Raw genomic sequence first — 25,269 nt, 5'->3', positions numbered from 1 at the left:
AGGAGATCTGGCCATATCCCTTTGCATCCTACCTTGAGCAACGCGGTAGCCTTTCCTTCCTGGAGTAGTGGTGAAGACTGTTCCCCACCTGCTGATGCTCTCCACTGTGCTGAGCACATACAGGCAGTGATCATTCCGGATCGCTTTTTAACTAATCGAGTTAGCTAAATCGCGAAGGGGCTGCCTTGATACTTGTGCCTAGAGAGCAGCTGCTCTGTGGAAGTGCCTTCTTTAAGCAGGTCCCTGCCCTCAGCTCGGGACGTTGCCGCTCAGCGGCGGGCTCTTTGGGGCGCAGACCCCACAGGTGAGGTGAAGGCAGGCGGCGGGGCCGGCGGGCGGGGCGGGGCGAGCTCAGCGCGGCGGCGGGCGGGCCATGGCGGTGGGGCTGGAGGAGGCCTTCGGGGCGGCGGGCGAGTTCGGCGGCGGGCAGCGGCGCCTCACCGCCTTCCTGGTGCTGCTGCAGGTGAGGCGGCAGCGGCGGGGGGCGCCGAGGGCCGGAGCCGGCCGGGGCGGGGCGCGCCCGCCGCTCCCCGTGCGTGCCGAGCCGCTCCTAGCGGCGTTCCCGCTCTTCCGTGTTTGCTGGGTTTTGTTAAGTTTGTTCGGGGTTGGTTTGGTTTCTCTGTGGCTCCCCGAGCAGCAGCAGCAGCATCTTGCGGAGGGCGGGCAGCGCGGCGGCGGGACGGGCGGAGGAAGAGCGGGGCCGCCGCGTGTGTCAAGGCGCGGGGTGCTGCGGTGCGCATCTCCCGCCTTCGCCAGGATGCCCGTGCCCGTTCGGGACCAGCTTCCTGACCCGCCCAGCGGCGGGATGGGGTGCGAGGCGCTGGCCGCGCCGCCGGAGCTGTGCAGCGGGCTCGGGTGGCCTGGGGAGAGTGGCGAAGTGACCCTCTTCTGGCATTTCTGCGGCAAACAGCCTGGTGGACTCCCCCCCCCCCCCCCTCCCCCCCCCTCCGGCTTGTGGGCGTTTCAGAAAGGATTTGGTGGGGTTTGCTCCTTTTGCGAGTAGCTTTTCAACCCCCTTTCTTGCCGGAGTGCTGTCTTACATCTCAGCTTGGCAGAGTTTGTGATTCTTTCCTTGTTTCTATGCCCATCATTTTCGCTTCCTCACTTCAAGAGAGACTTTTAAGTGTCTGCGAAGTGGAAGGAAATGAAGTCTGACCGCGGCAACTGTGGGTTTGGGTTGTTTTTTTCCTTTTGCATCTCTTGTGACACGTGGTGTTCAGGGCCTGCCTTTAAACAGTGTCCACACCCGGTGTTAAAACACTTTCACTTGCTTAGTTCCTTCCTAACAGCTTCCTCCTGCATTCTTAACCAGACTGCTGTTGTGAGGGAGGGAGATGGTGTTGCATGCTGTAAGTTGTTTCTGGAGGAGTGTCCAAAGTAAGCACAGGATAAAATGCCAAATTAAACCAAGGTCCAACCAAATGCACCATGCAAAGCCTTGTGGCCCAGTGTAGGGAGCCATTCAAGATTCAAAACTTTTCTGTCAATGGTAACATGCTGAAAGTCACCAATATGTGGATATGCTTGAGGTTAGTTTTATTTTACCTTAAGCAAAAAAATAAAATGAGATGTAAAATAAAACCAGATGTGAAATGTGGAAGACATTCAGACCACCTTGACACCCATATTAATGAATTAATATTCTCATAAGGTTTTCTTTATGAAAATGGTTTTTATTCCTGCATATTTTGTTTTTTTTATGATGACCAGGTTAAGTTTCCAGTCTCTGCGATGGAAAGAACAAACACTTTTAGAAATATAACCTTAGATTTCTTGTATAGGTTTGGTTTTTGTTTTATTGTATTTTTTCTTTAATAATAATCCTGATCTAACTGTTAGATCTCAAGATCTCAGCTATGAAACTATGATGAAGTTCTTAATACCTTCCTTTCCTGTGCCTGGCTGGAAAACTGCAAAAACAAATGAACAGCTTTGCCATAGGAAGGAGAGCATCAAGATGAAGTCTTCAATGGAAGTGTACCAGTATCTCTGGAGTGGTACCCGCTGCTCGCAGCAGCTTCAGTGACCACATCTGGGAATTTAAGTACAGTAGACTGACTGCATTTTCTTTGTGGTGCTGGGTAAAGGGAAATTGTTAATTTTCAGTTTAATGAAAAGCGTACAGTATTCTATAAGGTCTCTTGGGATTGCTTGGGGTAAATGATTATGCCTTATTTTAAGGTATATGTGGCTTGTCAATCGATGCTTATTGTGCTTGTGGGAGCTGTGCCTAAGTATCATATAGACCAAGAAGGAATTCCAGTGAAGAGAGCTGAGCTTGCCAAGCGTATCCACTTTGTGGACAACTTCACCTCTATAGTAACTGAGGCAAGTAATTCCATGCATCTAACCATTTCTTCTTGGGATTTGTGTCACGGGTGCAGGACGTGCTGCTTGTAAAAGCTGAGCAGGGCTTAGTGTAATATTTTGCTTATGCTGTTAAGAATTATTGGAACCCACCCCTCTGGCTCTTTTATTCCATCATTACTTATATACTTTGAGATTTAAAAATAAAGTATTAGATTAGCTTTCCTAGCATAAATCTATTAGCTAATAATTTATATTAAACTTTATATTATTTATTTTGTTTTCAGTTTTCTTTCATTACTAATGATCAAAGACATCACTAAAGAAGAATGATTATTTAACTACAGTTTACAGCTCTGGAGTTTAGGATGAGTTCCTCCCAGTGCCTGTTTTTTACTAGGCAAAGGTTCAATTTGGTGTGTTTCCACAATCTGCTGTGGATATAACTTTACCAGGTTGTATTAGTTTCCCACAGGAGATATATCTTAAAGATTAAAACTTGTATGAAAGTGAAACTCATGTACCACAGGTCTGGGTATTTTGATGTGTGGTGAAAGCAGGAGATGGAACAGATTGAAGTTGGCTGAGTGGGACAGAAGCTTGACCCTTTATCCTCACGCCTTATGAATTCCACGAGGGAGTCTGCATTTGTGTTTCGCTAGTCCCTGGGCTATAATCACTCAGGCAAGCAGGAGTGACCTAAGCATCACTGCCAGTGCCAGAAAAAAGACTGTGTGGGTGGCTTGGCTTGTAGCATGAACTGTCAGAGTCCTGCTGCTTGAATTCTTGGAGCGGTTGTCAGTAAACTTGGATAAGACAGGTTAGCACTTAATGTAGCTGGTGCCAGATTCTCGCTTCCTTCCCATTATCCCAAATGTGAGTGTATAATGTTTTTCTTGGAAAAATGTAGTGACCTGACATAAGGAGTGATGCAATATTGGATCATATCCCCTGTCAGAAACAGCCTGTTTTCCAAGAACACCCCTCAGTTTCAGACTCTCAGTAAGATGTGTGATACAAGGTAGTGCTTAATTTATAATCAGAAATCAGCAAATTTTAACTATGTTTTTAAAGTCACTGTCCCCATTTCCAAAATGCAGTCATTCTCAAGAGTTGTCAAAACAAGTTTATGTTGCCCTTAATTTCCATAACTTCAGTTTTTAAAAATATATTGCTAAATAGTCTTTTCATGGAGTCTTTAGATGCTGGCCAATGTTTTGCTGTGTGCTGGTGGTCTAGTAATCAAATTCCATGTGGATTTAAAGAGCTGAGAGGATGCCTGTTTTGGTGATAGCAAAATTGGCAACATTTTTGTTGGCGGGCTACAGTTAATTTTGACAAATACTTAACAAGTTCCTTTTGTGCAAATAAAGTAGATAGACACATGCTTTTAAAAGTTATTCTTCACAGATTGTTATACCAGACTTGCTAAAATCTGAGCATCTTCTAGCAACAGGCTAAGCAGCACAAATAACAGTTTACAAAAGCAATCTTTTCTCTTGTTCTGTGTTGAGAGAGGAAGCTGCTTTTGCAAAGTTTATTTCCCTTATTTTGGTGATGGAGCTTAATCTGTAAGTATTTTCAGTTCTGTTCTGGTTTGGCAGGGGCACTGTTCTGCTCTGGAGCTCAACAATGCTTCCATTCTGCTTCAAAAACTAATTGCTGTAATTAATTTTGGCATAACTAAGACTTCACAAATAACAGCTTGGGCTTGGTGTGTGGAAAATTCAGTTGTTAAAATTACTTCTTGATCTGGCATCAGCCCTTGCTTTATCAGGTGATGATGCTTAGGAAGGCCTGTCCAGGAATGCCTTACATTTGCTGTAGAAATAGTCAGTTACTTGTGAGAAGTTGATTTTTGCAGCCATATCCAGGAGCATGAAGTTGTTTGTTTCTTTGTATCAGCCTGAAACACTTCACAGACAAGAAATTGGCGTGCTGTGGAGTGCTAGCATGGAGAAGAAGGACTTGGCCCGCAGTGCTCTGTGCCTTGGAGAGCACATGCTGTGATATTTTTATACTTGGAGTTTCCTGAGGACTTGTGCCCAGAAATATTTAATTACTAAAGTCTCCTCAGAAAGTTAAGAGACTAAGTTCTGGGGCTACATCTTTATCCAGAGAGACAGGGTAGAATCTACTACTGGGTGGGGTATAGTAGAAACCATCTGCATATGTTGCTGCACCGGAGTTTTACCACCACAGGGTATCCAGAAGTTCCCCAATACTCTGAAGTGCTGGGACACCGGGTACATCGGACTAAAGAAGGCGTCCTGTAAATGTGTTAAATCTGTTCCCGCTACCAATGTCTTGCAGGTTGCTGGATGGGTAGAGCACAGGTAGTGGGTGGGTTGCTGGGTGGATGGAACCATGTCTTCTCTGTACTTTGCAATTATGTGAGTTCCAATTGAGTAAAAGTATATGTTTTGTGAGGTTGCCATAAGTAAATTTTCCAGTAAACACACTAGGAATTATTTGTAATACTTAGTGATTAAATACTGGTTTGGCTAACGTTTTGCATTAAATAGTTAAATTCTTTTCCTGGAAAATCACTTAGGATTTTCTGATTTCCATTCTTTCCCAAGTTCATGATGTCAGGAATGTTTGTAGTCTCAAAAGTGCATTTCTGAGTGTTGATTCTCCTTGTTTGTAGTGTAGGGGCTGCACAAGCTGCCTCTATGCCTTGCCCCATCAGGAATCACTGCAAGTTTCATTCCAACTGTCAGTTCATTTTCTTCTCACAGTTTTTAATTATGCTGCATAGGTTTAGCTTTTGGATGAGGTAAAAGCACATTTTATAGAGAAACCCATCATTTGTTTCTAACTTCTGTTTGATTGCCAATGCATGTGCACAGTAAGATACTAACATACCAACGAGTAGTTGCTAACTACAAAACAAGGGCATCTTTCCATAATCCCTTCCTGCTTTTCTTCAACAGTTCAACATGTGTATGATGAGGAAGGGCACCAGGGATTACTCATGGTTCAGGAAGCAGAGCTGCGCAGCATTAACTCTCTAAGTACTGAAGTAGTGAACATGCATTTTCCTTGTTAATGAATAATTTTTATTACCTGCTTACTGAAATAGTTAAGCTTGTGCAACGTAGAAATGGCTAACCTAGTACCAGTTTTGGCTTCCCTTGTTTTAATAACTCAAAATAGGTTGCCTTGCCAAAGCTTGGGAATTGGGGTACGACTAATTACACTTATTAAGTTGAAAGTTTATATTGTGCTGAAATTTCTTGGGGAAAGTAGAAAGATGCGAGAGTCTATTAGGGAAAAATCCAGGACTACTGTTGGCTTACTTTGAACAAAATTTGAATTGGGTATAAAGCAAGTGGGAAATGGCAAGAGAAGAATTTTAGTAGTTTTTGGTAGGGTTTTTTTGTCTGTTTGAGGAAGTCAACACCTTGGTGTTGATACTTTCAACAATAAGGACTTTTTTTTCCTTTTTTTGACAGTGGTACCTAATCGAACAAGAAGCCTACAAAGTAAGCCTTGCATCATCCCTATTTTTTGCTGGATTGCTTATTGGAAATGTCACGTTTGGCCCCTTGTCAGACAAACTGGGCAGGAAACCAGTGTATATCTCAGGTGAGACTGTTAAAAGGCTTTTCTTAAGCATTTTGTATGGATAACATCATCTCGTTCTTTGCTGCCTGTGAGCCACTCTACCTGAAGGCTACCCATGTGTCACCTGCTCTCTCAGTGATAGAGTCAATGATCTGTAGCAGCTTTTCACTTAGAGCAGCACTAAAATTGGTTTCTATGACTGTGCTAAGTAGCATAGCGGTCACTAGAATATCAGTGGGAGATGTAATGTGGTTTTGCTATGCCTGTCACTTTTGGAGCACCATATTCCACACACTGCCTAGACATATTGTTCTCAATAAAAATTAGCTTTTGTTTGGAGGGGGTGGAAGAGAATTAATACCTGAATACTGAACATCTTTAGAGTGTGTTACTCATATCCTGGGTTCTGTTTCCCAGCTGTGTTTGCAGCTGGAAGGGTGTTTTTGTTTAATGGTAACATCATCTCAAGAGAACATCATCTTTGGCATGGCAGACCTCAAGTGTGCGACTTGAAAATGATTGTAATTTTCATATGGTATGATTTCAGGAAGTCAAATGTGAGAGATGAGAGACAAGAGTGCTGTAGACTACTCATTACAGTCAGTAACTGACTGTGGTCCCTGCCTTTCTTTTGAGTTCAAGCTGTGCAGCAGAAGTACTAATTACTAATTTTATTCTCTCTCTACAGGTCTATTTTTGGATGTCATTTTTGGATATGTCACAGCATTAGCTCCGAGTTATGACATATTTGCAGTTTCACGTTTTTTTGTTGGAATTGTGAATGGTGGAATGGCTCTCGTGTCTTTTGTCCTAACACAAGAATATGTAGGAAAATCATTTTGGTCATTTACAGGTGGGATTTGGGAATATTTAATCTTTTTATTACTGTGCGATGTATTGTTCTATCAATACCTTATATTTTATATTTGTACCAAGGTTGTCAGGTTGTAGCTAGTCAGGCAAGTGTGGTGAGGTTGATCCAAGCTCTTCTTTGTGTGGGAAAGGTACACCGCCTAGAGAAGTGGGATTGAGTTTGATAAATGGCAAAATGGAGGGTTTTAAAAATCAGTACATTGAGTCCTAAAATTTCTCAATTTCTACAGCACATTATATAAAAAAAAAGAATATATGCTTTGGCAGATTCTGCCACCTTCTGAACAATGCTGTATGGTATCTTGGGGAAGGTATTATTCAAAGTGTTCTTCGAAGCTTCCCGGGACCATGAAATGACTTAGTGCCTGGGTAGTGGTTTTTCCACTGCTGAATGTGCTGACCATCCAGTGTTTTTAAATCTCCTTTTTCATATGCCACTGCCAAGACTTAAATAAAATGTAACGCTTCCACATCAGAGTGCTGTAAAGCTGGAGTAGCTCAGAGTGTAACGCCCTTTTGGCTAGTACAACATGGGGAAAAACATGGTCCAAATGCTGACTGGCTGTGTCTGTGAGCATGTTTCTTTCTCTCTCATTTCTTCAGTTGCCTCATGCTACTATTTTTCTTATTTCTTCTGTGGACTCCTGGGGAGTTATGAGACAGTCGTGGTTCACTCATAGCTTCCCACTTAAAAGTACTGAATTTTCTTCTCCTGGGTTTACTTTTTTGACTCATGCCCTCTATCTCCTCTGCCCCTCATTCTCCCTTGTCCTGTTGTTTCTCTCTGCTCTTGCCATCCTTTCTCCCTGCAGGGCCAGCATCCTGATGGACCAAAACCACAGTCCTGCTGCTTATCACTCTAGGTGTTTTATTCTAGTTTTGCTCAGCTGTTGAGAAGGTGGGGCTGAACAACTGCTGAGGGGCTGAACGAGGGGGAGGTGCTGCGTGAGCTCAGCTGTGTTAAAGAAGCTCTCCTAGGTGTTGGCTGTGAGCTAGGCTTTGTGGGTCATAGCCAAGAGTTTCTGGGTTAGTACAAGTTCTCTTGTTAGTCTGCAGAGGGTTTGTTTTTAGGCTTCTGAAGTTCAAGTTGAGCCTGTATTTTTAATACATTTATTTATGCTTGTTCTTCAGAATTCTGCTGCAATAAACCTCTGGCTTGCAGCTGGTTTTGTGCTGAACTGTCCTTGAACTTTTATAACTTCCAATTTCTGTGCCAGCTTGCTACCTCTATTGAGGATTAACTTAATAGGCCAAAATAGATCATTCACTTGCAACACTTTCTTTCCTCTCCTCAGGTTTTCTCTTTAGTCTGTAGGTTTCTATTGTCCCTTGCTCTCTCCTATGTACCACCCTATATTTTTGAAAGGGGATCTCCCCATACATTATATGAAGTTATTCTTCATTGGGATTGCACATTATACTTAATTATAACACATGGGCTAGGGTTCTTTTGTTTGGTTGGTTGTTTTTGTTTTGTTTTCTTTTGCCGATGGTTTCTGTAGTCACCATTTTGGTCTTGTATTTTCAGGTTCATGAACTAATTTGACATTTGCAGTTGGCATTGCGGTTTATGCTTTGCTGGGTTACTGTGTAAGAGAATGGCGTTACCTTGCCTTGGTATCGAATACCCCAGGGGTCATCTTCCTTCTTCTTTCTTTGTAAGTGGTTCATGTGAATTATAATGGTAAGAAAAAATATGCAGCAATTTAACAGTTACTTTTTCTTGTCATTGTTCAAGGGAGTGGTGGATGACACTTTTCTGTATGTCTTTGTGAAGCAAGCAAGAGCAAAATCATATTGAGGAGGAAGAAGTGGTTTTAAATGAAGCAGGTCAGGGTTACTCAGAAGACAGGCTTTTGTTTCTGCATGCTGTTACAGTTGTGGTGGCCAGTGTTGCAAAAAGCAGCTGTATGCCAGCTGTCCAATAAAACTTGATTACAAATCTGCTTGGGGAAGGGAAGGCCTGCCAGAGGCTGTGAGCTGGAGCATCAGCCAGGAACACTGCCTTCTGCCAAGGAAGGGTTTCAGCGCTTGAGAAGTTTTGGAAGTGATCCTAGAGGGATTTTAGAGTTTCTTTTCATGAGACATATGCATGCAAAGGGAATAAATGAGAGCACTTGGAATTGCCTTTTTAGCATGATATGGTATGTATCTGCTTGCTTTTGAGGTCCCTTGTGTGTGTTCCCAGCACCGTTGTGCTTAGGTGCTCCTATTCAGAATTCCTAAATTGGCATGAGCATAAAAACAATTATGAAATGCATCAGTGTTTAAGGAATTGCAAATGCTTAGCTTTGTCTTGGCTGTGTTCTTACAAAATATTCTTCTAGCATATCAAGTAATATAACTTGTATGCTTCTGATACTAGTGAAAGCTGTAGAAGAAATTAAAGTATTAGTTTAGTAGGTTGCCTACACATTAATACAGGGAATGTCTAGCACACAGCACAGAAAAAAACTCTTCATATTTTTATTTCATTTTTAAAAATTTAAATTCATTTTTAGATACATCTGATCTTGAAATAAGTGATGTTAAAGAATACACAAAAAAAGCACCACCCCCCTGCTTCCTGTAGTCAAGGAAAACAAAGCCTTTGGGCTGAGGAAGGAAGTTCTTCATAATGTATTTTCCCTTATGGTATTCTGTTTCTGATGAAGTAGAATTACTTCTCCCAAATACTAAAAACATTGGGATCCTCCAAAGTATTGAAAGCTTAGTTTGGATGTAGGATGTATATTTGTTAAGAGTACCAGAGAAACTGAAGGTTCACTTAAAAATAATCCATTATTTTTGTTACGACTCATAAAAGTAGCAGCACACTCTCTGGCCTAAAAACCAAACCAGAACAAACAACCCAAAACAAATCGGGAATCGTAATCTGAAGTTGTGGTAAGTAAGGATATTCTGATTATACTCGGGAAAAAGAGATTTACAACTTAATGTGGGCACCAGTGAGGTGGTACTTGAGCCTGGCAAGTAATTTCCCTGTAAGATTTCTTTCTTCACTCCAACTTGGAGCCTTCCCATAATGGAGAAGCTCGAAATATACTTCATGAAAACAAAGTTTTGCCTGGGCTGCTCAGACAGTTAGGTTGCAGGATATTTCCTGGATAATGCTAGTGTAGCATTTCCTAAGAAGTCACTTCAGCAGAAGTCAAGATTTACATTTAAACTCCTCTAGCATGACTGAGTGCTTTGTGAAGCATCTCCAACAATCCTTGTCTAAGATGACTGTATAATTATCAAGTATGTGGAATTTGATAGGCAAAACAATGTCAGTGGAATGATTTCTAAGAATTTTGTATGGCTACTTTAAACATTGATTTGAAAAGTGTAAAGACTGACTTCAGTGAGTGCTGTGTTAATAGGAATTAACTTATCATTGTTGATTTTCTCTTCTTTCTTGTTAGTATGCTCCCAGAATCACCACGATGGTTGTATTCCCAAGGGAAAATGGAAGAAGCTGAAGATGTATTGCAATATATTGCCCTTGGTAATGGAAAAGAGAGATTAAATCTAAAATTAAAACCAAATGCAGGAACTTTGAGAAAGGATGTATCAGCACCTGGTATCCTAAACTTAGTAAAACACCCCATCCTTTGGTGGCGAACTGTCATACTGATGTACATCTGGTATGTAGTAACAAGGTACTGAGGCTGTGACTGAGTCAGGCACAAGGAAGTGATTATAATTTTTCGTTCTTTTCAAAATCCTGTCCTCAAAACTAAATCAGATTTGTCAGTTGGTGGCAGACAATAATAATCTAAAATGATGTATTGTAAAGTTGATGTTTCATTATTATAGCTGTTGTGTTTTATTTTCAGTGTTACTTAGAAACTGCTTCAAAACCTCCTAAGGAGTAATCTGATGAGAACATAATATTTACATAGAGTGAATTGAGAAGCTGAAGCAGGAGTTACTGAGAGAATGTGGATTTGAACCATTCCTTAGTAAGAAAAAGACTATGTGGGTTAGACAACAGTAGAGATCTGCAGCAAGAATAAGCATTAATAGCCTGAAAGCCCATTACAGAGGTTCAGTGGAGGAAAACTGGAGGCAAATAAAATACAGATGGCATAGATTTATATTAGGTACTGTCTTGAAAAGCCAGTGTTACTTTCTGTGGGGTGGGGATGTGCAGGCATAGTTCTTTCCAAGGAAAATACAATAGGTTTGTTGGGGAAGCCTTTCCAAGAGAAAGATACTTGGTGTTAATCAATGGTTGCAAAGGAGTCCTAGGAAAGAAAACTGTATGTACAACAGTTAAGCATCAGCTGCTTACAGTTACTAGCTTTGCTGAATAACCTAGGGGAAAAAAGGCAAGCTAATAGAAAATTCTGTGCTGTGCATATGGATGCATGCTTTTTTTTTCTTTCAAGAAGTTGCTTTTTTTAACTGAACAGCAATTATTCTCTTTGCCATGTTTCCCTTGTGGGGGGAACTAAGAGCTCTCTTCCTAGCAGGTAACTCAATGTAGCTAATCCATAACTCTGCATGATTTCCCTTTTAAATACTTTCTTAGTCCTAAAGTCAACTTATATTAGTAGTGTAACTTCTGTGGGGTTTTTTTAGGTATGTCTGCAGCTTTGTGTACTATGGACTAACTTTAAATGCTGGTGAATTAAGAGGAAATCTGTATTTAAATGTGGCTCTTTCTGGTCTTGTGGAAGTTCCAGCGTTTCCTCTCTGCATGTTTTTTATTGAGAAATCCTGGTAAGAAAAGCTTATTTCCTAGTTTTCTGCATATATTTGTTTATAGCTTAGAACAATGTGAACCTTTTTCTGAGGAAGAAACTTCCCTGGTTTTCTAAGCAGTGTTGATTTTTTTCTTTTTTATTTATTTATTTATTTTATTTACTCTGCTGCAGGGTTTCTGCAGTTGATACAGAAATGGGACTCTGATTTTTCTACCTCTTCTCTTTTTTTTAATTTTGTTCATCTTTGAAAAGCTCATCTCTTGATTAATTCAAATGATTAATGTTCTTAAAAAAGGCTTGGTCTTTATGGAAAAAAAAATGAGTAGCCTAGTTATTTCAGTATCTATAGCTTAGATAGATCTCTTACATATTTTATTCAGAATGACTTGTTTTTGTACTGCCTACCACCTGCAGTTGAAAGCAGTTTTCAGCATTGGTCATTTTTACTTAAACTTCTCAAAGAGAACTTTGAAGTGAGAGCCATTCAGTTTTTGTTAAGGTATGAATGATCGAAAATAACTTTGTTATTTTCATACATTTCAGTGCTATTTGGAGGCCATCCTTCATGTGGGTAGTTATTTCTAAAGGCCAAAAGGTCTGGCAATCCAGAGCTATTCAGGGTTTTATGTAACCTTCAGTTTGAGTATCTTTGTAATTGGTCTCACTGAGATCAGTGGCAAAAATCCTGTTTTCTTCAGTCAGGTGAGGATGTCACCTTTTCAGGTTTTTTGGGCAGTAAAAATCTGTTATCTTTGTGAAGCTAAAAAGCAAAACAACCAGCCAACCTTCACCTCTAGCCCAAGAAGCCTGAGTCAAGGACACGCATTTAAACCACAAACTGCCCAAGTCCTTTTCTATGTCTTTTATTTCCATTGTAATTTGTCAAATTAATTGTAAAATGAAAGCTTTTGGTTTCCTGAAATAAGGATGCGTGTAGTTTTAGGTGCTTAATGCAAAACAATGTGACAAGCCAGCTGCACTGTTTTCATTCAGTTTTTCCTTAAAGTATATCTTTTTTGTTGCAAAAAAGTATTTAGAAATATTATTGTTTGTTATAGATAAGATGTGGTTCTGCTACTGTAGGGCAGTAGTTAGAAATAGCTGTGAGACTTCATAGAATAACAAGCATTTATACTATTTCTACATGCCTGCGAACTGTTACTGTGAATCTCTCTGTTTGTGATCCTCTGCAAATACTGATGAAATAAATTGTAATATGGCAGATGTGGAGATGGACTGGTGGTTTTCCATCCCATTGTTGTCTTTTAAAGCAGTAGGCAGTAGAAATAACCTTTGCTTATTTCTATGTGTATGCTAGATAGAAATGCATAAAAAACAGCTTTACTGTTTGTCATGACTGTATACATTTATGCAAAGTTGTAAAAGAGAAACACATATTAGGAAGCATTAGAATTGCATTTTCTTGACCAACATGAAATTTGATCTTTGTGTGTATGCACTGTAGTACCCTTTTGGTGACAGGGTCCATTGCCTTGCTCATATAGAGAAGAAAAGAAGATGGAGCTCTTGTTGCTGAAGTAGATGGGTTCTTCTCAAGGCTACATATTCAATAGCTTGAAAAATCAGAGCTTTGCTAGAAATCGGAAAAATTTTGTGGGAGGACTTCAGTACCAGAACTAGGAAAATAATGCAAAATTTGAAGCACTTACCAAGTTGCAATAGGTTTAGTTGGTATCTTGCAGACAAATTAAAAGTATACTGAAGGACTTTGTTTCCATCTTTATCTGGATGCTCTTTTGCTTCTAGGTCTGGAAGACGTAAGACTATGACATGTTTTCTGATATTTGCAGGATTTGCCTGTATATTTACCATGTTTGTACCAACAAATGTAGGTAAGTGTGTAATGCTGCTAAAGTAGATGTTTGTTAATTTAGATAAAAGCTAACAAAACAAATTAATGAGTATTTTGTGACCAAATATATGAGGGCCTAAATATCTATCCATTTATACCTCTTTCTTCTTCTGGGGTTAGTCAGGAAGGTCTTGTCTATATTGCTTTTAACTTGTTGCAGGCATAATTTGATCCTGTTAATTGACTAAGTTTGTCTGACTGCAAGCCCTTGGCTCTTTGAAGGTTTTGTCTCAAATATTGTCACTGCCTTCATTTATCACTATTAAGCAGCTTACCTTAAAATACTGGATTTAATAGCCAGACTGCAGTGCAGTGTAATGTTAGTTTGACCGGATCTTGATGATGTGGGATGCTGAGCTTAATTTTAATTTTGTTTTGGTGGCTTGTAATATTTATAGAAATAGGAATGGAGGTTTTCCTGCATTAGAAGGTTATTTCATCATTACAAAACCCAAACAACTAGCAAGCTTTAAAAAAATAATTGGGCATTTGAAAATTAGAAATGGAAGGCTTGCAACATGGAAGCCATGGGGATGGCAAGAAGCTTGCTGTCTTTCTCAGTCTCATGATGCGTATTGCTGCGCTATGCAGTTGTGAGGACACATCATGGTAACATGGAGTATCATCAAGTATATTTCTCATCTCAAAATACATTTTTTTTTTTAACAATGTCAGACACATGTTCGGTTTTGTATTTTCACTTTCCATTTCAAGTACAGTTTTTGTTTACTAATACTTAGGTACTGAAAACTCATTCTATATGACACTAACAGAAGTGGTTTCTTGTATGTTTTTTAATACCGCATCAGTAGAAATTCTTTAACCTTAAAAGTGTTTTGACTGAGAAGCACCAGTGATGTGATTACAAGGCAGCCTTCTGTAGGTTGTGTTTATCCCTAACAGTTGTAAATGCTGTCTGGCATCCAGTTCAAACTGATCTTAGAAAAACCTCAAGAAGAAAAACAGAGAGAGATAAAAAATGCCATAATCCTGTTTGCCATGCTTGTATTAATTCAAGTCCTCGGATGTTTTGCTGCTCCTTTTATTGAGAGTTTTTTTTCCTTTGTTCCAAAAAGTTTGCTCTTTGGGCTTCTTTTTACGTGTTTTAAAACAAAAGCAGTAGTGACTAAGTCAGGATAGGATAATAATTCCTGAAGAGTTGCTAAATTTCAGGAAATCTGTCTTTTCCAGTTGACTTAACTTTAACCCCATTAAAATGTCTTACTTTCTGCTGTGGTATGAGTAAAGCTGGTTCGTGGCTCAGAGTGATCTGTCTGTTAAGTAGACAGAAATTTGGCTCCAAGCATGATGATGATGGGTAAGGATTGTTGCATCTCTAGTCTGATGCTCCTATCAGTAAGGAGAACATTTCTTATGTTTGTCTAAGTCTGCATTCTGCTGAGCAATAAGATCCTTGATTTTATTACAAGGGATTTAAGATTTTAATGAGAGATTGGGCATTTGCCTCTCATGTCTGTAACCTTCACTTGATTTGAGAATCTGCTAAAAATAATTTTCCCTGTGGAAGAAACCAAGAACATTGTTATTAAAGATCTGTACTGAGGTTGAGACTAAAAATCTCTTCAGTGGTTAAGTAAAACTGATATATCCTCAGTTCCCTCTTACCTTATCACTTAGAACTCATCAGTTAATTTGTGTATAAGATTGGAAGAGAGTGAGGGAGAGTGGCAGTGGAGAGGGAATGGAATTGTAATACTCTTTTTTAAAAGTTGCTGTAAAGCATGAAGACATTGCTTTTTGTGCCTGCATTATGCTATAGCAAGAAAAGGAGACTTCTAGCCGAGGGGTACCTAGATTTTAACTTTCATTTAGATTTATCTTCTTATGCTGAAAACATAACAAATTTTTGTGACTTTCATTGATACACTTTTCACTGAAGAAGGAAAGAAAATTTGCAATTCTTTAACAAGAGCTGAGGCAAAATTGAGTTAATGTCGGGTATTTCCTTTTGCATTGAGCGCGACCCTTTCTTGGTGGATATTTTTTCTGAAGTAAATGTAAAGACTTCCTTAGTTTTAGAAGTACTGCTTAAGTTACTTAAAAGAACTTTTACTCATGAAGATGACAGCCAGAGGGTGAATCTACATAATGGCACTGCAAATGAGACTAGTAATGACATAACTCTTATTCCATAAGGTCTTAAACATCAGCATCTTTGTGACTGTTTGTTTTCTCTGCAAGAATTGCAAAAAATATGTTCCAAGGCTCTGAGGAAAATGTAATGTCAATGTCTGGGCTTACCCAGGGAAGCTGATGTGCAGAGGCTTAACACAGATACTAATCCTGCAATAATTCCCCGTGTGGGCAGCCTTCAGCCTCCCCTGAGGGAGGGAACCTGGAGAAGACTGCATTTGAAATTTGCTCCCGAGTTTGAGTGCTAATTTCTCTGTCTAGACAGACTCTTTCTTCTGTTTTGATAGTAAGACCAAAACTTCCCAAGTGCACTAGTGCTACACTTCTAATACATAGATGTGCAGTGTTTAATTTAAGTCTCCTTGGGAGAAAACCAGCATGTTTTAAAACACGTTTGAGAATTACAAATCTCTTAATCATTTCATCTTTGGTTGGTGGAAGAAAAGGGATGTCCCAGCTTTCTGACAGCACCCAGTGAGGGTCTGAGGACTGGGTTCACACCTCTCCATCTTGTGATTGTATGCAGCATTCCACTGAGCAAAAGGAGAACTTGGATGAAAATGTTGTATCTGTTTTGCTTGAATTATAGAAATAACTGCAGAAATCCATCACACTTAAAGACATTAAATAAAGTTTCTGGATTTCACCTTCTGTACAAATGAATTTCTGCTTTGGTTGAAATAGAATCTGACTTGATCTGATGAACAGAAGGGCAAAAATTAAAAGTCAGTTGAGAAGCAATCATATTTTCCATTACTTAATCAACATAATTTGATCCAAATGAAAACATGCTGAACTTGGTGCTGAGGAAGAGAACCTGAAATGCAGCTAATCAGAGCATTCATTCTTTCTTATGATTAAAAATATAAATTATCTTTCTTTTTTATTAAAATGGATGATGCAAACACAATCAAATCAGGATAATGAAAGACAGATTTCTTTTGGCCTTTAAATGACGCACACTTAAGTGTAGCCAATGTAGCTCTGTCTATTAGAAAACTGGGTTGCATTAGCACTTGTTCTTTCCAACAGCAACAATGCTGTTGCATTTTAAGTCCCAAAAGGATATGAATCAAGTTTTACAGTTTTAGTCGAATAAATTAGTTAAGGAGGCAATGATGCCTGTTTGTACTAGTCAAAAGATGCTGTTACCTGGTAAGGTATTCTGTCTGCAGAGCTGGAAGTCTTAGTCCTTCCATTTAGAGCTGTGATATTTTTATACTTCCCCCACCAAAATGGGTCCAGTTTTCTTGGTGCTAAATATAATTTTATTAGCAGTTCTGATTCTAGCTCTTAAAATGGTTAGGAAGAACAGAAATACTGCTTTTCAACGTAGTTAAAAAAAAAAAAAAGTTAAGAAACCAGAATATTTATGCTTGTTCTGTTTTTTGTTTTTCCTGAAAGGTCTGCTCTTCAGTCCTACTTTGTTAGCTTTGTGTGGAAAAATGATGGTCAGTGCTGCTTTCAACATCTTGTATATTTATACGTCTGAACTGTACCCAACAGTATTGAGGTAATTACCAGAGCTTCTAGGTAAATGGAAATACTTTTCATGCACGGTGATACTGACTACTGGTGTGCTTTAATATTTTTCTATAATGACTTTTACCTGAAATATCTATATGAATTCTTTCTGTAATTAAGGCAGCTTGACAGGGCTTGAAAGGGTTTTCTGTATCAGTCACACGTTTTGTACCAGTGCAGTTTCCTCGGCTGTTTGTGGCACCTGCCTTTAGCTTTGAATCTGGAACAAAAAAAAGGAAAACCAGCTTCTTATACTGCAGTGCTTATACTATTGATTTTGGGGGATAAAATCACAGGATGCAGAACCAAACATAATTATGTGATGGAAGTATATGCTGACTTAAGCATAAACATAGACTATGCAGTAAGGACTATTTACATTATGTCTGTATACTTGTATCTCCCATATCATTATGCTTGTTTCCCTGCTGAAAAAAGCAAGTGATGATCTGTATGTTTGTTATTTAATTAAATATTCATAATGTAACTCATTTTAATAGTTTATGTATGGCAGTAGTTTGCTGTATACCATGTAATTAATGAACAAGTGGGCTAAAACCTTATTTTTCATAGTTCTTATGGACTCTTTGTGAGGTTACTCTCTGTTGTTGTCCCAAGATGCACCTGAGATGAGAAAATACAGTACCACAGTGTTGTTCTTCTCACCCCATCTCGGTTCCACATGATTGTCTGAACTGTACTCAGTGTCCAGAATTTGAGCCATACTGCACAAGTTGTTCAAAAGCAGCAACTACAAAACTACTGCAGAAGTTGAGTCCTTCTTTAAAGACAGCAGGAAAATTGAAAGCTGATGTGGAGTAGGAGGGTGTTCCAGCTGGTGGATGTGTCCTATAGCACTACAGAATCAATTAAAGTGGTGACATAAATCACTTGATTCTAGGACACTGAGGTCTTGATGGGGAAAAGTATGGGGGTGGGGTGTGTGTAGATAAAAATGTGAGTGACTGCTTGGATTGGCTTTTTTTTGTCTCTTGTGAGGTTCACAAATTGCCATATGTTCTGGAGGCATACAAAGCTAGACTCTGAATGCAGGTTTTGTGTTTTGCAATCAAACTTGTGAGGGTGGAGGTGGACTGCCTGTTTTCAGAGTCTGACTTGTGGTTCTTGGCATGGATTTAGGTTTAATATGCAAGTCCCAAACACACTGATGGAATTTGGGTGTGGGGGTTTGTTTACATTCTCCCAGTCCAAACTTTTGTACTCTTCTTGCAGTGGGCAGTTTTTGACTCCTCCTCCCCTCCGCTTTTCTGGAGTTGAGAATCAAGAGACATAAATCTCAAAATACTTTAATATTTTGATAATTTTTAATACTTTTGCTTGTTTCACTGTGTTTCCATACGATGCTGTCTTCCGAAGTCTCGCTGATGTTCAGTGCCAAGTACATGGCAGCCCAAACCTAGCAGGAATTTCAGAAGTGTGCCTGTGCGTTTGAAACAAAGTGTTTGTGATTAGGAAGATTTGTTTGAAAAATTAATCGACTAAAGGGCTGTTTCACTTGAGAATCCACACTAAGATTCTGGCAAAAGAAGTAACTTTGTGTGTCAAATACACAGGCTGCCAGTGGAGAGAATGCAGTAAGGACAGTTCAAGAAGTTGCATGTTGTTAGACCACTCATGTTTGATGATGTGGCAAACTGTTAATTTAAACCGTATGAGAATTCCTCGCATGACAGCTTATATGTTTTAAAATGTTTGATATCTCTCTGGTACTGTAATTGCAAGTATGAAATTTCATGCAAGAAAAGCAGTGGTGGACGTTTAATTTAAAGTGAACCACCAGCACCATCTGGTGGTCTTTGCAAAGCTTTGTCCTGATCCTGGCTTGGCTCTGATAGCGGAGCTTAGGCCCGCCGTATGAGGGGACATGGACCATTCATAGCCAGTGGAGAGGAGGTGGAATGCACTTTTTAATTTTTATTTTTTTTTAATCCATTTGGATGTTTTGCAGGAAAATTAAATGTCTCCAGTATTACTGTTCCTTATTTAAACCTCCTTACTGCTTTAAGTGTGAGAGCTGTTAGGCGTATCTTTTTAAGTTAAGTGATACATGGCGTGATGACAACTACACCTCATGTTAGAAATGGGAAGGTGCTGCAAGCTGGAAACTGTGTATGTGCTTTGGGCTTTTTTCCCTTTTTGATGTGTCTTTAAAACACCTTTTGGGGAACAAAAAAGTTAAAAAAGAAAGAAGTTTAAAATACCATTGCATTTTGGACACAAGGGAAGACTGTCTTTGGGAACAAGATGTAATCATAGCTCTAATAATATAGACTTAAGGCCAAACTCATGGTTTGTTTGTTTTTTGTTGTTTGTTTGGGTGTTGTGTGTGTGTGGGGGGGTTGTTGTTACGTTGGTTGGTTGGTTTGTTTTGGGGTTTCTTCCCCCATGCGAAAATGATTGACGATGTCCTTATATGTGATGAGTGAAACTGGAGTGGGGCCACTGGACTGTCTTAGGGTAGTTTTGGAAAGCTCATTTGCTTATCTTCACAGTGGGGAAACTATTATGTTTTCACTTAATGTCAGTGGCAGTAGGTGAAGTTTGTACTCCCTTAAAATACTTGCCCTTTTGATCTCTGGTTGTCTTTACAAGGAACAACCCACATTTTTTTTCTGCTGAAATGCCCCTCGAGGAGTGCCGCATGGCATGTGTTCTTTGGCAGGCAATTGCAGCAGGAATAACTGGCTTGAGCAGAGCTGTGAATTACCCTGGTTGGCATTAGCTCAGCAAGGTGCTCCATGGGATTGTAGGAGCACATGCAGTCAGTCAGGTTTAGTAGGTGCTCTAGTGAGAGTGGTGAAATGAGCACAGTAAGGTAAGACTGGGTGGTCAGATGTTGGCTGTGCAGCATCTCAAGAATACTTGCTAATAGTAGTTCTTGGGCAGTCATGCATTTTTCCTTTGGATACCATGACATTCTTCTGCATAACCCAAATTGTGGAATTCGCCATCTCTGGGTATGAATGGGCTTAGGGTCTGTGGGAAGGACGCTTCTAAATGAATGGTTCACATGCAGACTGGTGTGTCATCTGTTCAGAGGTTTTGTTGACTGGGAAAGATGCTTGACCTTGCCTTTTGGGGTTTGGGTTAATGTTGCCTTAATGCGGGGAAGTGTGGGTTGTGAATTCCCTTTTCCCAAGAGGACCTGATAAGAGAGAAGGTTGCTTTGTCCATTTATTTTTATAGCAAAGTCACTCAAAGTTTCTCATTGTCATCCGCTTCCTTTATGACCTGTGCAAAGGGCCATTAGGAAGGGATGTGCAGGTGGGTGGTTTTGGTATACTAGTGACCTATGTCACCTCTCTGCTTGTCATCTTTAATCCTGTTACTGTTTTCCTGTCTTTGGAGAAGGAAAAGGAAACAGGGTGAGCCAAAGCAGCTCAGCTCAGTGGTGTGACTGAGGATGATGATGATGAATGAGAGGAAGCAACTGAGACATGTAGAGAGAACAACAGCCACTGTGAGCTGGTTCTTGCTGTCTCAGTGATGACTGGTGCCAATGCCAGTCTCTGAAGGAGCTCTTAAATACCATATTTAGGAGTGATACAGAGAGGGAAGATTTCTGTATTTATCACCAAGTTTTTTATTTATTTATTTTTTTTAAACTTTCTTTGATGAGGATCCTTGAAGAGGCTCCTGCTGTTCTAACCTAGGCTTTGATTATCACAGTCTAGATGGGATTGTTTTAAACTTGGCTGAAAATTGAAGGATTGCAGAATTCCGCAGCCCCTCTAGTGTCACATCTGGCCAGATGTTTGCAGGCTTCACACTGGCAATTAATTAGTTTCTGTTTGGAGATAAGCACTGCTGTTTCATCTGTGCAACCTGAGGTGGCAGAAGAGAGGCTGATAGTGGCAGCCTGAGCTAGAGGTAGCATTCAGGATCTTCTGTCTGAAGATCCTGCCAGGTTTTGAAATCATGCCTCATCCAGCACAGGGATGTCCACTTAAATTGCCCTATATGGCAGGTTGAAAATCCCTTTCTTTGTTCAAACTTTTGTGAAGGATTGCACAACAGGGTGGCTTTGTGAGGGTTTGAAAGGGTGTGATTCGCCTTGCTAGCAGATACTCTTAGAAAATCTTCAGTATAACTGGTGGAGGCCTTTGAAAAACTTTTTTTTTAGTAAAGGCTATTGATAACTTAAAAAATAAAGTGTAAGTTGGTTCTGGCAGTGCCACCACGTGTTCATACATGATTCAGTTGTGTATTCCGAAACTACAAGTCTCTCACTCTTTGTTTGAAACAGAAATGCTGGCTTGGGTGTCTGTTCCATGTCCTGCAGATTTGGAGGCATTTTGTCTCCATTTGTGCCATCTATGGTAAGATTACTTTTTACTTATAATGTAACTCAGATTTATTAAATTGTCTCATAAGCACTTTGCTGATTTTTTTTTTCTTGAAAATGATTTATCAAAAATTAAACAGTATTCACTCAATTTCAAGAATTAATGAACAAGAGGTATAGAAATACCTTGCATTCTATCCTTTTTGGAAATTAGATAATGTTCTGTGTTTAATATTTCATCTGTTGGTGAAACGATTGTCATAATACATTCAATACTGCTAAAACTCAACTCAGTATCTGAGTTCTTTTAGTGAACAAAATTTTGGTATGGGGCTGTTTCTGTGAAATGACATTTATTGGGGTTTTTTGTTCTACTAGTATATGAATAATTGCACAGATCACTGGAATGAAAAGTTGTAGCCTTCTGGTTTTGACTGGAGCTCATATGGATCATATATTTTAAGAGCAGGAAATAATGGTGGCTTTTTACTATGAATTTTTATTTTTAGAAATCTCTTAGTCATTCTGTACCGTTTGTGGTGTTTGGAATCACTGGACTGTCAGCAGGATTCCTGACTCTCCTTCTGCCAGAAACACTGAATAAGCCAATTGCTGAAAGCATTGAAGATCTCCAGAGCCCCAAATACCAAGTGCTTAAAAGTAAAGAGGTAGAATAATTTTTCTTTTTTCAACTGTAGCTTTACATTATTTCCCCCTCTATCTTATGTGAGCCTAGTATGATCTATACATGAGCCTAGTATGATCTATATGTGATCTATTACATAAGCCTATATGATCTAGTGTATATTGGTTAGATTATGCATGAATGAATGTGTACATGAAGTTTTGTAAAGATGTTTCTCACATTCAGTGGAGATTAAATTTATTCCTTATTTGGCTCGTAAAGATGAAAAGGCTGATACCTGTATGTATTAAATTCTATGTAAATTAATGTTATTTCCTTTCCTTAAAGGAAAACAAATTGTAGAAAGGCAGTCTGAAATAGTCAGGAACAATATATTTGGCAGCATTCCTGGGTTTTACAGTAAAACAACTAGGCATATTTTTCATATGTTGGATTGTGCCTGTTTTGTAGTGGAACATAATCTATATACCTGAGGAAGTGTTTTATCCTTCATTAGTCTCCTCGGTTAGACACATTTAAAGTGTTTTCCTGTTACTGATATGCACTTAATAAGACTTAGGCAGTGGGAAATGAAAGTTTTCTTTGTTTCAGCAGGTAATAGAATAGAAAATGTGAAGCACACCCCCTAAATTTGGGAATGGCTTCCCAGAATAATCAGTTTTAAAAGAAGGGGAGGGAGAGGGGAATTCCCAAAAGAAAGGAATTGTTTGCTTAGAACTAAATAGGCTTAGTGTTAGATATGTTTGTTTTTCCTTTATATGTTAGCTTAATTGTCTGGTAATACTACACACACTGTTATGCTTTCTCTCTTAGTAATCTGCATTCAGTTGGAATGGGAAAAAAATTGAGTTTTTAACTTCTCAGTTTTTTAAAAAGATTTTTCATTTCTGTATTTAAGATTAACCTATAAAATAAGACAAAATCAGACATGCAAACTGTTTTTCAATAATTATTTTTCTTCTGTCTGACAGGTACTGTTAGAAGAAAACACTTAAGTTTCAGAAGATTTGTCTGTGATGGAAAATGCAGTGTCCATTGAGAAGATGCTCTAATGGTTGAAGAGCAGATTCTTGCTCTATGTATCTGACAGGAAACGTTGGAGCACTCGTGTATAATGCTGTTTGTAGCATGTTAAACAGTTTTATGAAGAGGCAAATTGAGAAGATGGAAGAAATTGATTGAAGCCTGTGAGAAAAGAGATGACAAATTGGTGCATTAATGACTTGGCATGCTGTAGATGTTTGGACTTCTTTACAGCTCCTTAAAATGAAGTATTAATTTATTTTACAAAATGCAATTGCTTGCTTCAGATTAAGCTATAATGTTGTAATTGAAGTTATGTGTATGGTTTAAAATTTAGATGGCCTTATATATGCAGGCAAGCTGTAATCGTGAAAAGTAACAGCATCCTGTATATACTAATTTTCTCTACAGATTTTTTTTTCCCTCTAAATTACAGTATACCTCACAATGTGAAGAGACCAAAGATTTCTATAAGCTGTTTGCCGTAGTGTATCTAGCGTAAGAAACCTGAATAGGAAATCTGAAAGAAGTATAAACACATTTTATTGTGGGAGTAAATAATTTTTTAATACAGTTGTACATGAAAATATATATAAAGTAAAAAAAAGATACTATATTGGAAAAATTATGTCACGCCTTTAAGAGGAACATTTAAAGGAGAGAATGAGTAACTTTTTAGGCAAAGATTATTTAACTGGAGTTGTAAATGTGGAACTAGAAATTACTGAACAAGTCATATATTGTATAATATATGTAATAATATGTAATTCAATACATTTTACATATGAGTTGGAAATTGTTCCTGCAAGAGGGGGGGGTGTGTTTGGTTAACAGTTAATACATTTATGTTGAAATAGGTGCATCATATGTTACAATTTTCTGATAGCCAACACAGTTTGGTTATAAAAAAAAGGAAAATTATGTAACATGGGTACTAGGAGTGCTTTTTCCAAGATGTTTACCCAGACTTTTTGAAGACTACTTGTATTATTTTGATTTTGGCTCCCTATCTAATGTGTATGATAGGAAAAGGTTAATTAGAGTCCTCTCTATTTTCAGCAAGTTCCATAGTCAAGTAATAGTTGCACCCATGCAAGTGTATGTGCACTTATGCATACATGTATGTGCAAATAAGCAGGTTGCTCTGCCAAGATGTCTCAAAGAAATCTGTGCTGTGTCTATGCGTGCTGTACAAATGCCCTGATAGGTTTCCACGAGGTGAAAATCTGTTGGCAATCAGAACAACATTTAGATAATGCTGATGTACAGGAGGATTGCCTGTAGATTTATTTAACCTCTGGGGCTGAAGTTTGATGACAAACAACTTACAGAATATGCTGGAAACCCTTATCTTCTGCTCATTTATTTATTCATTATTTTTGTAATTTTTCACTTTCATGAGAATTAGAATTAAGTCTATGAGTTTCCTTTTTCTGAATAATAATGCCTTCCATTGCCTGAATATTTACGACCATAGTAACTGATTGTACCTCTTCAGAGGATAATTGGGTCAACAGGGATATGGTAAAGAGCAAGTTTTGTTATTGTTGACTTCAAATTTTGTTACAAGAAATAAAATTTAATAAGAAATAGAATGCTATAAAGTTGTATTCCCAAAGCAGAGATAAGGCTGGAATGGGAGGACTGTAAAGGTACCGTTATGTGGTGGGAGTCTGTCTCCCTTCTGCCACGTGCTATCAGCCCGTATCATGACATTTTCCCTCTGCGTTTTATTTGATGTCAGGTGAAAAAAGGGTAACAAAGATAATTTACATTTTGAACATCCTTATTTCTGCTTTATTTGACCTGGAATTTTACCTATGGTGACTTGTGTCAATTTTGTGGATTGATAACCTGAAAACTGCCCCGAAGAGAAGTTAATGATCTTTCCATCAACTCTGGCATTACTCATGCTACCTGCAGCAATTTTTGAGTGTAGGCTAGTGTGGAAACTGGTTTGGTACTTTGTCTCCAAGATCAAAAAAAGGATATAGATAGAAACATTGACTTATATTTTTGTTTCTTTTCAATTCAACACCTTGTTTGACTTTTAAGTTAACCTTTGCTGCTTTTTGCTATTGCTGGCTAAAAAGATGCAATTTAGAAAAAAAAAATAAGGGTTTTTTTTTCTTTTTTTTTTTTCCAGTTACATGTTTAGGATAAAGGAAACTATTTGCAACTGTATTAGAATTTTTTTCAGTTGGACTAATATTATCAGTGCGTTAGGACCCTAATGTTAAAAAGGTCCTAAAGTTAAAAAAAACAGCTGTGTCATTCATTACTGTTCTATGTCACAGCA

The 25,269-nt window shown here is 38.8% G+C and overlaps 1 protein-coding gene across 1 annotated transcript; it reads left to right on the top strand.

The window, feature by feature from the left end:
* The first annotated feature begins 355 nt into the window (after positions 1-355).
* On the top strand, positions 356-23,909 carry LOC133223370 (solute carrier family 22 member 15-like). Its single transcript, XM_061374014.1, is given in 12 exon segments — positions 356-463; positions 2,182-2,328; positions 5,766-5,898; positions 6,566-6,730; positions 8,279-8,408; positions 10,158-10,379; positions 11,320-11,460; positions 13,212-13,297; positions 16,876-16,984; positions 21,263-21,335; positions 21,811-21,969; positions 22,919-23,909. Coding segments are annotated over 12 exon segments (1,479 nt in total). The 5' UTR covers positions 356-373; the 3' UTR covers positions 22,943-23,909.
* The last annotated feature ends 1,360 nt before the right edge of the window (positions 23,910-25,269 follow it).

The sequence above is a fragment of the Neopsephotus bourkii genome, unplaced genomic scaffold (genome assembly GCF_033783945.1).
Source record: "Neopsephotus bourkii isolate Nb327-2 ecotype Australia unplaced genomic scaffold, CSIRO-AGI_Nbou_v1 NB_1634, whole genome shotgun sequence".
NCBI classification, from domain to species: Eukaryota; Metazoa; Chordata; class Aves; order Psittaciformes; family Psittacidae; genus Neopsephotus; species Neopsephotus bourkii.
The sequence above is the reverse complement of the archived record's forward strand: the minus strand, read 5'-3'. Positions and strand labels throughout refer to the sequence as shown.